This window comes from Polistes canadensis, unplaced genomic scaffold, assembly GCF_001313835.1.
Source record: "Polistes canadensis isolate GaletaPanama2010 unplaced genomic scaffold, ASM131383v1 scaffold_17, whole genome shotgun sequence".
Lineage (NCBI taxonomy): Eukaryota > Metazoa > Arthropoda > Insecta > Hymenoptera > Vespidae > Polistes > Polistes canadensis.
Window position 1 is genome coordinate 140,989 of NW_014569564.1, and position 14,944 is coordinate 155,932.

Consider the following 14,944-nt stretch of genomic DNA (forward strand, 5'->3'; position numbering starts at 1 on the left):
CCAATCCCTATTTTCGATTCTCTTCAACCCTTTTACTTCCTCTACCTAGTCTCCTCTTTCTATCTGCAATCCTCTTCCTCCTCCTACGCGTACCGCGGCATCTACCTGCCTACCTACCCTCTCGTACCTGTAACATCAATTAAAATTCTCGTGGTCGATGCGCCGCCGCTCTGTTTCGTGCGATCCTACGCCGTTTTTAATTGGATTAGAGGGAGAATACCGATACCACTCGTTGGTGGATGAACAGAGGGAGATAGAAGATGAGGAAGGGGAAGGAGAAACGAGCCGAGGGTGCGAGATTACCGAAAAGGGGTTGTTCGTTGGATATTCGAACGAGAGGAGGGTTGATAGCAAAGGAAAAAGAGAAACGTACGACAATATAGGATGATTGCCGCAAGTAAATAACAGAGACAAATAACGTTTCATCTCATTTCTCTTTTTTCTTTGTTTGTTTGTTTGTTTCTTTCTTTCTTTTCTCTCTTTTTTTTTCTTTTTTCATTTCGATCTCAACGTCAAGAATTTCGTTAGATCAATTTTCGATATTATAACGACAACGAATAAGATAATTATTATGTGTATTATTTAAAATTTTTAAAATCATATTGTTTCTTTTTTCTTTTTTTAATTATATTTTAATACAATGTATGTAATATATATTATGTATAGTATATGTATTTGAAAGATTGTTGAAGATTTGTAAGCAACATTGCAAGATCTTTCGTAGTAATAGTTAAGATAACTTAGATGAAGAACATCGTTGTAAGATATGAATATTATAATAAGTATAGAGTCATAATAGGTTTTACTATTTTAAGAAAATACGGAAATACGGTTCGTAGAAGTGAGGTTAGAAATCAAATTTAAACTTTCCGCGTATATTTGTCTGTTTCAACGTTATAAAAGTATATATATATATATATACTATACACGCATAATACGTATTCTTGAAGTTATAGTTGAGAAGTAAACTTTGCGAAAGATACACGGACATACATTTTCGGTTTTCTTGCCAACTATTATCGATGTTAGAAAGAAGAAGAAGAAGAATGAGAATAAGAATAGACGAAGAATATCGAAAACGTGCCAGTACTACTATGGTATAGTAATACGTGTCTCTTTTATAGACCATTAAGTCTCTTTCTTGGAAGTTTTCAATGTAAACCAACGCGAACCATCTTTCTACCTAGTAGTGTCCGTCTAATATAAATAAATCATTTGGTTGGTTGGTGGGTTGAGTTTGCACGCTAAGCCGGCTTGAGCTTTGGTTCACGCTCGTGGGTATCCTGCATTCGTAACATGCGGCATTAATTATGTATTCAATAAATTTTAACCGCATTGAAATGAATTCAAATTGCAGATTAATATTAAACGATGTGCTCTAATTGGCCAAGCAATTATGCGGTGTTAATTAAACATTAGGAGTGGGCCGGTCCACCAGCCGGATATAATGCAAAACATGGTGGATACGAGCCATCTATCGAATGCTTTCTAAAATTTACTTCCATCCCTATTTCCCTACGTTATCTACTTCCTCGAGATTATCATGAGTTAACAATTATTCGATTAAAAATGAAATAATGACAATAATTTCTGCATTTTTTATTTTTAAATTAATACATTTCTAAAATCATATTGCAAAAGTTATTTTAGATCCATGAGTTTTGTATACTTTTATATCTTTATACGAATTACAAGTGTTTTGATTATATTCAATATCTTTCTCTATTTTCTTGTTATTTATTCGTTAACGAAAAGGAATGTAATAGGGAAATAAATGTTGCTCTCATAATTTATTAATTAGTTATTTATGATACAGGACGACGAAATGAAATGTCTTCGTGGGTTTTTTTTTTTTATTTTTTTCTTTTTTTTTTTTTTTTTTTTTTTACAAAAGAAACATTTTATTACATTCATCTACGATCATTATACAATATAATTATATGCAGTGCAAAGTGACATATTATACAATAAATGTATATGGCTGTTTAAAAAAAGAAAAATTGCTGTTTAACAAATGTACGTCGATTATCGGTTTTCGAAATCGTACATTTGTTTCTCTCTTTTCGCGAGAGAAATATCTTCTAAGCAAATAAGAAAATAGGGAGGGAAAGAGTGAGGAAGGGAAGGGAGAAACAACTAGAAAATAAATTACAAAGTAGACGAAAGTAAATGACGGCAGTCAGCTTATTATCGTACAGGTAACGTAAATATTTTTTTTCCTTTGCCCTGATATGTTAGAAATTGGTAAATACGATAAAAGATATTGCCACGGACCGGACACGCGATAAATTTAAATACTATGTAAATAACGAGCTTTTTAATTGCCGGTATTGATGTACTTGTGTAAACGTTATTTGCATTTTCACGAAGCATATAATTTAGGTTTTCTTTAAGTTGAAAATCTTGTCGTATCATATAGTATCGATAATTTTCATTTAATTTAAGTTACCGTAATGATTAGTTAAAGAACGTGATATACGTAAATAAGTACATACGTATTCTAACAATAATAATGAAAACGTGTCAGTGGCAATTTCTTTCACGTAGAACATAGACGAGCTCTTATTATTCATCATGATGTTCTTCTTAATAAATACGATTATACGTGTTCACACCACACACGTAAATTAACGGAATTCGTATCGACCATCAAATATATTACAATGTTATCGATTACTTATGTTTACTTTCTCGATTATAATTACTTTTATTACTTTTTGTTCCGTTGACTATGTTATCGAAACACGAGTGAAAATTATCATTCGATTATGATCAAATTTTACTGATTACTTATTTGCATTAATCACGACGGTGATGACATGACTTTTCTTTTTTTTTTTTTTTTTCAATACACCATAGACGTTAGTTCAAATTCTCAAGTATTTATAAATGATAAATCATGATAATGGTAACGTAGAACATATTTAAGCAATGATTGCAACGATTATAACATTGGGGAATTCATTTATTTATTTAATTATTTTTTGGTTTTTTATTTTTTGATTGAGAGTAGTCAGTTGATTTAAATGCTTTTTCTTGATACGCAAAAAATCACGAACTATTTCTTTCAATGGGAAATAGAGGAAATGTTTTTATATAATATAAATAGTACGTGAAATTTTGCCAGCAATGAGCAGAACATGTATTTCGCCACCTCACATGGTGTATCATTTACACTTACGCTACATCTATGTTAAGCAAACTACTATCGTTTTCATTTCGTCCTTCTTTCCTTTATTCCTTTCATCGTATCGTAACTTTTTGATAATCCTTTCATTAGTAGTTAGATTAATATTGATTTCATGAATGTCAAATACTTCGATGATCCATTTCGTTTAATATAAATTTATCGAAGACCTATGTATTTTTCATTTCTTACTCCTCACATCGATTATATATCTAATTTTTAGGATAAATATTCTATGTACAGATTTTTTTGGATCCGACGTTGCGGTTTCGAGTGACCATCGAGTTCATCATTTTGGTATAAATCAAGTTATGGCATCGATTAGCATGGCAGCATTTGTTTCATGACCACAACATAACTTTTATCACATTAGTAGTAATAAGATATTGATGTTTTTTCTTGTATCATTGGGCAGGGATATTATCACAGGAACTTGTAAATCCGACTGTTGGTATAATTTATCACGCATAATAGGGCAGTGATCTGAATTATCAAGCAGCTTGAATCGGAAACGTTCAAAAAAGTAAGGGATCTGCACTATCGACCGATGATAATGTTGCATCCATTGTTCGTTTATTTTCTTAGTTTGTTCTTTTTTCTTTTTTTTGATTTCTCGTTTAAAAACACTCTTCCTCCGACCAATATTATTTAAAACGCCATTGAAAGAATTCTCTTGATTCGAACTAAAGTGGCGTTTCTTCCTCGTGGAGTTACCTTGGCGTCGGAGGAGGTGGTGGTGGTCATACGGCACTACCAGCATAAAATCCAGCCTTTCCTACTAAACCAGGACCCCGTTGTTTTCTTTTCTCACATTCCATCGTACTAAAAGTATTTTGAGCAATTTGCGATTTTCGTTTTGGATTCTGCAAGGTCATACTTCTTTGACTTGAATTAGAGCTCGAACTTGTACCAGGTTCGGATACCCTTAAAATACCAGAATGTATCGTACCAAAATTTTGATAAATATATTGAGATTGGATCGCTGATACAGATGTATTGTGATGTTTCAACGTGATAGGTACAGTTTGTCCAGCTAAACTATTGTAACGTGAATCGTAACCAAGAGGTGTATCCAATAAAGATTCGTTCCTCTCGGCATATCCTGCTAGCCTTGAATCAAGCAAACCTTCTTTTTCAACAAAACCACTTAATCTGGAATCAATTACGTTTGTCTCGGTAGCTCTTGCAGCGTATTCCGTATAACGTGGCTCTTGATTGAGAGTTTGTTCCTTATTTTCGCTAAATGCGATCATATTTTGTCTAGAATCGGATAAAATTCTAGAATCAATGAGACCTTCCTTATCGACGAAGCCACTTAATTGTGAGTCGATAACATTGGCATCTGGTTTATCGACGAAAGTGTATCGAGGATCGGTATTCTTTGGATCTGGATAAGCTGGAAGAACGTGGGAGAGATCTGCTTTATCCACATAGCTGATTGCTTGTGGGTTGGAAGCACAAATATCAGGTGCTGACTTACACAGTAGAGAAGTTCCTTCTTCTGCTACTCTCTGGGGAGCTAAAACATTAATTGCGTTTCTATTTAGACTTTATTTTCATTCAAAACTTAATAAGATACTTAAATATATATATATTATGCGTAGTACCAAGTACACTTTTCGTTGGTTGGTTAAATCCACGAGCCTGAGGTGGACCTGGTGACTTTTGATGTGCTCTGATGAGGTACTCCGAGCTTACACCTCTTCGCTCTCTCAGTTTTCTTTCCGCTCCTGGTACCATAACTCTTACCTAAAAACGAAAGAAAAATATAGAGCATATTATGAAGAAAAATCCAACAAAGATAATATTTCATGATTATATGTTTAACTTTCAGCGTAGCATTACGAGTATCTACTTTCTTTCACTTTTCAACTTTTTAATGTTCCAAAGTAAAGAATATCTTTAACCTTTTATTCGTTATAAAACTTTCTATATAAGATAAAATGTATGTATATATATTTTTTAATAATGATAAAGAGTTTATAATATCGAGTTTAGTTGAATTTCAAATATTTACCATGTCTTCGACTGTTGGAAATCGTGCCATATATCCGGACATAGTTAAAAGAGCAGCTACTTTGGCCAGGATGAGTGCTAATCCTGAGAGTTGGAGACACCAACCGTAGTGATACTGAGGTAAACCGTTATCGTCTGTTTGCATATTTGTCGTTGAAGGCAGACTATACTTTCTAGGTAATTCCAACGACGCGTCAGATAGAGCTGATGCTAGTACTATCAGCCCACCACCTAACAATAGTCCTGCAACACACATAATACTTATATATATTAGTTTATAATAGCTATTTCGTTTACATTTTCATAACCGAGATAAAAACAGATTATGTAAAACTCTTTAGAAAATAAGATAACCGACTGAATATACTATATTATATATATATATATATTTTGTTTTGTTTTGTTTAAAAACAAATTAAATTTGTCTAAACTTTTCTCAAAGGATCTGTAAACTTGAAGTATTTTTTTCTTTTTCATTTGACGTGGGAACCTCCCTCCCCTTCCCCACCCCCTTCGCTAGTAGTCGGATGTTAATGCAAAATTGTAAAGTACGACAAACGCAACTGCAAAACTCAAATCCATCCTTTTTAAAGTACTTTCTACTTTATGTGTACGGGTTAGGATCGTAAAACAAGTACAACGAATACAGACAGACTGTTTCGTCCTTTCTTCGTGGTCGTTTCAAAAAGATTCTTTCTCTCCAACCTTTCTCAGATACGGACAAACAATTTTTTCTTTTTTCTCTTTTACCTTCAACCATTTCCAACACACTCGTAATACACAGAGTGGGAATGTGTAAAAATTTGTTGCATAAACGTAAAACGAAAATTCTGTTCGTAATTTAAAATAAAAATCGCTATTGTAAAATTAAACCCAAATTTTATTTGTATTATATATATATATATTTGATATCAACTATTCCGAGAATTTGTTGTTATTTTTAGATTTTCGTTTTCAATGAGAATAACAAATTACAAAGTGTTATATGATCCTCGAATATTTGTACAACAAGATGAAAAAGAGAGAGACAGAGAGAGAGAGAAATTAATAACGAAAAACAAAAAAGGAAATAAAAGAGTACCTGCATGCAGGGGTGTTATAACTTACGTCTATATATATATGTATTTATAATACATATATTTATTTTTCTCGAGTAATTATTTTACAGGGTATCATCTCCGGGTGAGATATTTTCAGCCTAAGGCTGTTTATCAATTAACTCTGGGTGGCAAGCACGACCCAGTTTAACGAGAATCCCTCCCTCTGCTGTACGCTCTGCTGCTGTGTTGTCAGAAGTGGGTACTACCCTTTGGAAAGCTGCTAATTGTAGAGAGAGAGAGAAAGAGAGAGAGAGAGAGAGAGAGAGAGAGAGTGAGAGAGAGGAAAAAGGGGAGAAAGAAGTTGGGACTCGTTAAGGAGTATACTGAATGTAAGGGAAGATAGTTGTATATATAATATCTGTGGTAGCCTCTTTAACAAAAGGCTCAACCTATTCAAATGGATTCATAATCTCAAGAGTTTTTTTTTTCCATAGTTTTCTTTTTTTTTTAAAGTAAGAATAACGTCCTCCTCCGAGGATTGAGTTAATAATGCGCGAAAGATTCTAAGCATCATTTGATATCCTTTTCCCCCTTTTTGTTTTTTTGGTTTAACGAAAGCAACTCTATATTCAGGATGTTTCACAGTTGAACACGACGATCGAAAGATAATAGATCGTCTTTTAAGAAAGAAAGAATCTTTCTTCGCAATTACGAAGAAAAGGAAACATTTTTTTTCTTTTGGATGTGTTATAATATAAGAAAACTTTGATAGGGGTGAATCGTAAGAATACCACAAAGGGATGACAAAGGAATGATAAATATTTTTGTTGATATATTCGATACCTTTAATAATAAACTCATATGCACTAATAATTTTTTATATATTTCGTTAGATTAATAAGACGTAAATTATCTGTCCAACACACGATATTAGTTTTAATAAATTAAAAGTTAAATGTTTATTATTATAAGAGAAAAAATTGTTGATACCAGAATTATAAATCCAAGGGATTTCGGTGTAATATTATATCACAATTTTCTTTTCATTTAATTTGTAATTTTTATGGAGATCCCCTTTTTGACGTGTAATAAATAACCGAAACAGTTTAAACAAGAGAATGTTTAATAAATATTCAGAACCGAGAAGAGAAATAGGTGGAAAACAAATAACACCAAAAGTTTTCGATAGGGAAAATCTTCTCTCTTTGACGAATCTTCTTCTTTCTTCTCTTGGTGTTTTCAAGTGCATCCACCAGGCCAATATTCGTAGCACTCGGGTATCCATACTTGAAGAAAGGACGTCAGTGGTTTCGAGAACACGAAAGAAGCCAAAAGGGTGGGGTTGGTTGGCTTGGTGTCGATATTGAACGTAGAGATCCGTCATATCTGTTATCCTCTCTTCCCTTTTGACCCTTTTGCGTTTATTTTCAACGTGCACATGTACAACGTACAACCAGTAACACACGTGCATCACACGCACACGCATATCTCTGTAGTATAAATAATATTTGTTATATATATACATATATAAATTCGGGTTTATTTGCAAAACGCTATTCTCGAACCCCGTTCTCGCCTCAATCTCACAGCAAATATTTGCCGGGCTCTTCGAATCCACCCCTCCCCCACCCCTTCCTCCTCACCCCTTCTTCTCTTTTCTTCTTCTTCATCCTGCTAAACCCTTGAACGCAGAGGCAGGCAGCCATTCCTTTACTCAAGGGCAAATAACTTTTTTGCAAGTCAACTGATAGTTTTAAGATGGAACACACCTTGCCATTGTCTCTGTGATGATGATGGGGGTTAGGGGGATGCAGTTGAACTCGCTCTGCCGTTGATACTTCAATGTTTTAAGTAAAAGTTAGAAAGTACACGAGTCCGTTTTACTCCATTGTTGACTTATCAGCTTCTTCTGGCTCTTCGATCTTTTTTTTTTTTCTTTTACGTCTCTTTAAATTAGGACGCGGAAAAAGGGCTCCAAAGTATTTATCATAGAAGTATCAAAAAAGAAAAGAAAAGAAAAAGGGAACAGGGGTATTCAATCTATAATATACCATTGAACGATACTCCATAACGATTAGGATTATGATAAGTAGGGATATAATCCTTCATGAAATAAACAATCGATGAAAAATCGTTTACTTTTTGGAAACTTAAACGTAAATTTTATGATGTGGAGTAGAATGACTAGCGACGATCGTTGTTTAACATTGGGAATTTTTTGTATGTTGTTTTCGTTGTTTTCCAAGAGAGCACGAAAGCGAAGATAAGGTCATTAAATCTTCGTCGTTGGGGAACTCTTTAAAAGCAGCTAATAACGCGCTCGATCAAGTAATCCAATCAACGCCGATGATAGCAGGCACCAGCATCACACACCGAACATCGATAGGTAACTTCACGCTCGAGAGAGCGTTGCATCACACTTTCTAAAACTTGACTTGGTTGGGTTGGGTTGGTTGGTAATTGCTCGAGCGCTTTCAATTTGTCAGTTTGCAATTGTACGATAATTGACGAGTGGTCATTATAATCTAGGGGGCTATGATTAGTGTGCTATTCGAACGATCGACGATTTAGGCTCGGATTACTAATTGGCTTCGATTAATACGTTTAATACATATACACCCTGTGATTAACACAAGAATCTCGAGACTAAAAGTTCGAACAATTTGTTCCAATGAATAAATATTAAGGCGAATCGACAAATTACTACGTTTATCAATTAACATTTTCCAAAGTATATTTGTTTTACAAAAATAATCCATTATGCAATTTCAAAGTAAAATTTCAACGCAATAAACGTACAAAACTTTTGGTTAAATCTAATATAACTTGCTTTTGATAATATTTATTATTCGACTTTTTAAAACGTTTTCTTATTTCAAGGGTGGACAAGAAAAAAAGATAGAACGAATTAGTTAACGCAATTAACTAACTAACTAACGAATAATTATCATTTGCATGACTAGAAGAACATTCGTATAGGAAGTATTATATTATATATATATATATATATATATATATCGAAGTAGAGTGAAGTGATACTCTTATTCTCCTTTACAATTTCAACGTTGATTCAGCAGCCTCGTCGTCTTGCTTTGTCCCTAGACTCCTCAGACTCAACCCTTTGCTCAATTAATTAGCAGTAATTGCAATCTAGTCGACGAACGTGGAAACAAGGACAGTTCTGGAATTTCCAAACGTTTACACGTGCACGCCAGCAGACATCCCTTTCCTTGTACGGCATCTCTCTCTCTCTTTCTATATATATATATATATATCGTATGTGTACAGTTGGGAGGGATATAACTATACGTATATACACACTATCCAAAGAAGGAAGTGAGTAAAAGCTGAGTGCTTTCTCGAAAGCCGAACTGACATTTTATTACGTGCATACTAAGTTTATGATCATCACGTGCTAACAAGTTTCTCCGAGACAGTTCGACTCATTCGTGAAAACCACGTCGTAGTACTCGTTACGTTAGACTTAGACTCGTTAAGTTAGGTGAAAAAAAAAAAATATGAGAGAGAGAGAGAGAGAGGAAAGACTAAGATAATAATAATAATACCGGATAAACCGGTGACTTTTTAAATATGTAAGAGAAGCCACCGGTTGCTGCAAAAAAAAAAGAAGAAAAAAAAAATCATAAAAAATATGAGAAAACCATTTTCATCCGTCCTTCTTTATTTTACTTCTTACCCATTCTCTTTTTATTTTCCTTTTTTTTTCTCTTTCCCCCTGGCCCCGCTCATCTATTCACTATCTTACTTCTCACTCACGTTTCCAATTTATTTAAGCGACGTAAAATTACGCGGAAGAAGAGTATTTCCTACAGGCAACGCCGGCACGTATAGTAGAGTAGAAGCAAGCAAAAGCAAGTTCCTTAATAGAATTCTACATCTGTAAAAAGGTCCTACGTCCCTTTGTCCTAACGAAGGTAAAATATTTTTAAACGGTTTTCCGAGAAAGAAGCACCTTCCGTGTATACGTTCATAGATGATAGTCGGCCAACTCCTAAAAGTAACTTCTTCAAATTAACGACATTATAATAGAGAGAAAATACGTAAGAGAAAGAGAGAGAGAAAGAATGAGAGAGAGAGAAAATACGAGAGAGAAAGAGAGAGATAAAGATACGTCCGGAATTAAAGTCCCTTTTCCAAAGCGAAAGATTTAATAAGGATTGAAGATAGAAAGGCATGACAATGGAAAAGATAAAAAGACAGATGGATAAAAGAAGAGAAAGGGAGAAAGAAAAATAAAAAGAAAGAAAGAGAGAGAGAGAAAGAGAGAGAGGAGAAAATGGTTCCCAGTAGGATATCACGTGAATTCTTTCCTCTCGGTCATCGTAAGGGAAGCACACAGGAGTGTACTATAGGAGAAAACTATAGGAAGAGAGTACTACTCTCCCGAAGAAGAAATAACTCAAGAGAGACATCGGACCACTTCCGATGGGACATACGGACAGGTTCGTTCACCTTATACTCCCCTTCTTCCACAAGCACACCGGTCGCACTTTGATTAGCCAAGATTGCAAGACTTGCCCGACTTGGAGAAGCTTCGATCTACAACCTCGGTTCTCATCTTGAAACGCTTCTGGAGACTGTAACTTCATCCTCTCTGACTTTCTCTCACACACACACACACACACACATATATATACAATGAAACATAGACGCAAGTTCTCTTCCCTTCGGTTATATCGATAACACAAATTTATCGAAAGGATCGAGTTCGTAAACTTTGATTCGACTCCCATTTCAAAGTTATTTCTGTTTATTCTAGTTTATTTCATGTAATACAATCTAATTGTATCATTGAAAATATTTTTTCTCAATAAGAATTATATATTAATTAATATCTTCACAATTAATAGACTATCTTATGGAATAATAACTTTGCAAAAATATATAATTAAATTTATATATATATATATATATATATAATATATATTATATATTAATTATAAAATTAAACAAAATTACATGTTCTTGACAGAATGAATTAATATTCATTGTTACAAGAATGTCCCCCCCCACCCTTTGACATAATGTTATATATTTGTTCGAAAGAATTTTCACGGTAACATAAATAAAGGAGATATTTAGATATTCTCATTTAAATACCCCACCCACACCCTCTACCCTGTATTAATTATAGATAAATATGCAAAGGGGTTACTAGGTTCAACCCTTTTGTTGTCTCAAGCAGCACATTAGAGCGTTCAACGACTCGACCGTAATTAGAGTCGATTCATAAGGGTTGTGTCTCTCTCTCTCTCTCTCTCTCTCTCTCTCTCTCTCTCTCTCTCTTTCCTTCTGTCAAGGACGAATTCGCGTTGGGAATTTCACGTTTCAAAATGATAGCAGTAGCACCGATGGGAGTATTATTCTTCGCGCGTAAACAACGATGTTATCGTTGCGCATCCCTTTTTCGCGTAACGATGATCGTGACGTAGAGAAAAAGAGAGAGAGAGTTGTCTTTTTAAGAATTAATAGTTTTTATTTATCCGTAGGGATATATTTCTTCTAACGTTTACGACACTTTAACTTACTATTAGATGAGCTTGAGAGACTTAAGAAAAAAAAAAAGAAAAAAATACAAGTAGACGAAATTATTTGTTTATTTACACACGTTTATACATTATCACTAGATTGCCACTAAATTTTCACTAGATTAATAGAATTAATATTTGTATACAATATTTCATAATTTTATAATATTTCAAAAAGCAACATATACGTTTAAAGAAAACGAAAATATATTATGTAAATTTTTCTAAATATATATATAGCAATAAAATTGACGAATTCCGGCAATCTAGGTGTTAAACAAAAAAGAAAAAGAACAAAAAACAAACATTATAATAGACGATTAAAATAAGGATTTACTTTTATAATCAAGCTTTTACGTTAACCGTGTGAACACCTCGCCGAGGAGTTATTAATTTTTGGAAGAGATTATTTGGTCCAAAGTTAATTTAACATACTATGCAGCAGCGGCGATTGCGCGAAGCTACGTAACTACGTGCAATTATGGCAACGGCAACAGCTGGGTATAACTTTAACGATAACTTCGTTCTTAGTGTGTAACGGTAATAATTAAATTGTTCGCGTCGCGAAACTTGAGCAAATTGAATGAACACTGTCGTTTCGATCGGGAAGTATCGTGCACGTTTCTTTTAGACCCATAATCATCCCCCAACCTTCCCCGCCGTCCCCGTCCCATCACTATTTCATCTAGTTGGTATGCAATTTTTTGTTGTTGAAAATGTCGATACCGTCATGAGACCGATATCAAATGCATTTACCTCCTCCCCTCACCTTTTTTTTACGGTATTAATACAGGTAATATTCAATTAATCAAAACGTTGCCGATATTATTGTAATTTACTGTAATATACATTTGAATGTATAATATATCGATCTTATTGTCAGATTATATTTATTGCGGTTTAAGAAAAAATTGCACTTGAGTTTTATTTATTGGATTGATAAAATAACTTTTATCAATTAAAAATAATTGAGATTTTACACAATACCTCATTTTCATAGAGTAACTTTTCTTCCTTTCTTTTTGTTTTGTAGAATATTGATAGAAAATAAGTACATATGAAGATCATTGAATAGGATCTAATTTTTATTATACCATGTATTATTTTAATACAATGTGATAAGAAGAAAAAAAGAAAAGTTCTTTGTGATATTCTTGAAAAACAAGAAAAAAAAAGATGACAGTTCTGTCTAAAAAAAAATTGTTGTATGCTGCTCATTATATTGGCAAGCCAGCAGTAAATTTAACCTATATTTCAAGTTTCAACAGAAGTGGCGGGTATAGTACAGTAGCCAGAGCCAAGTTTACATTTGCAAAGAGACCGAAGGATCGATCCTATTTGCGATACTTTATATTTTTTCGTTTAGTAATATCAACTAATGTTTTACATTCGTATACGTTCGAAATATTTTTTTTATATAGAATATTTGAATTTAAAGCGATATTGCATTTGATTTTGAAATTATTTGCTTATATCTCATAAATAGATTAATTATCTCAACACACGTGATATTTTTTTGTATTCTATTTATTTTAAATATTAAAAAGAACAAATTTTCATATAATATATAAATATTATCTCTCAATAATAATTATGGATTTTCGTAATAATATTTATAGCAAAAAGAATATGCCTAGATCACGAACCATCACGTCAAATGCTGCTTGTTTTCCCTGGTAAAAACTTTTTTATGCTCTTTATAAAAAAAATACAAAGTAGAACTACAAAAAAATATAACGGAAGATATATATATGTAGAAAATAAAAGTTTTACAAAGCGGAAGAACAACTTTTGCTACAAGCTAACCACAAATGTATACTCCTCCCACCCCCTCCCATTGTACGTGTTTCCTGTCTATCTACTTTTTGAACGTATCTAGATCGTTTGTATAATAAATATGAAAAAAATCAAACAACGATATTATCTAACGTTAAACACAATTTATATTTGCCAAAAGAAACATATTGAAAGGAATAATGGTGAATCGAATAATAACGAGTTTTACTACAGAGATAACAAAGAGTTAGATATATTTTTGCATGGTGGTGTAGGGTGGGGGGGAGTGGTTGGAGGTGAATGAGAAATGATACTGACGAAGAACGATGTAACACATAAGCTTAAAAATATTTCCTATCTACTGTTGGTGTATGGTCAAATTTCAGCGAGTAACACAAGTTTGAATATAACAATCCTTTCAAATTGTGCAAACAACCTTTTCTACCAATACATACGAATATGCACGCGTACATACACATATGTACGCAGTATACGCGTATACGCATACTCATGAAACGATTTTACCTGACGACGAGTTTTCAATCCGAAAACATTCAGACGTAAAACCACCGACCATTATAAAAACAAAGCAAGAACGAACAACAAAGGTAATCGGCTTCGATTCCAAAGTTATTTTCGTGCGGTCAGCGTCGATAACGCGTTCGCATAATCGAGCAAGTATAGGGTGGTGGTGTAACGAGCTTTCATCCCCAAACGCGTTGCTACCGCAGGGCGTACAATAAGTGCGGGAAATGGGGGATGGGGATGGGGATGAGGGGTGAGTGAGAGTATTCGCGAATATTTCGTACGAACTTGTATTCCAGCGCACATTCTGCCATAGTACCACGGTGCATAAATTTCCCGTTGCCTGCTATGGTTTATGCCGGCAGGATTAAATAACTTGACCCAGTGGCAACATATCATGCTTCTCTCGTGGTGTACGCTTCTCCTCCTCCTCCTCCTCCTCCCTCTTCCTCTTCCTCTATACTGCGCGCGCGCGTACGTTTTCTCTAGTGTGTGCATAGATACATTGTTAGCTCTTATATGCGTATGCACGAATGCACACCCCTCTTTCACTCCTTCACGCTGTCTTTGTCTTTTTTTTATATATATATTTAATATTGATTATATTTAAAATAATAATATCTCTTCGTTGAGAATTTTATCATTTTCTTTACTTATTAGTTACTTATTTAAATAATATTTTAATTTACATGATTAAGTACATATATTATATATATATATATCTTATGTGAATAGTATTTAAGTGGTAGAAAAGAAGATATTTTAATTAAAATATCACGTTAGTGATCTATATATATAACGAGTAAATAGTTATATAATTAAATATAATTAATAAATCTTATTAAATACGT

At 33.6% G+C, this 14,944-nt stretch overlaps 1 protein-coding gene and 1 long non-coding RNA gene across 5 annotated transcripts in view; one reads left to right on the forward strand and one right to left on the reverse strand.

The window, feature by feature from the left end:
- Window positions 1-783: 783 nt before the first annotated feature.
- LOC106793705 lies at window positions 784-1,860 on the forward strand. Its single transcript, XR_001382455.1, has 2 exons — window positions 784-1,274; window positions 1,358-1,860. It is a non-coding gene; the product is annotated as an uncharacterized LOC106793705 (long non-coding RNA).
- A 969-nt stretch (window positions 1,861-2,829) lies between these two features.
- The window catches only part of LOC106793703, a 185,072-nt gene continuing 172,957 nt past the window's right edge, over window positions 2,830-14,944 (reverse strand). For 3 of the 4 annotated variants that reach the window (XM_014760847.1, XM_014760848.1, XM_014760849.1), the window contains 3 exons: window positions 5,205-5,446; window positions 4,795-4,936; window positions 2,830-4,706 (listed from right to left, as the gene is read on the reverse strand). In XM_014760847.1, coding sequence (XP_014616333.1) covers window positions 3,928-4,706; window positions 4,795-4,936; window positions 5,205-5,446 — 1,163 coding nt within the window. In that variant the 3' untranslated portion in view covers window positions 2,830-3,927. The remainder of the gene's footprint in view (window positions 4,707-4,794; window positions 4,937-5,204; window positions 5,447-14,944) is intronic. The other variant, XM_014760850.1, reaches the window with a different exon arrangement.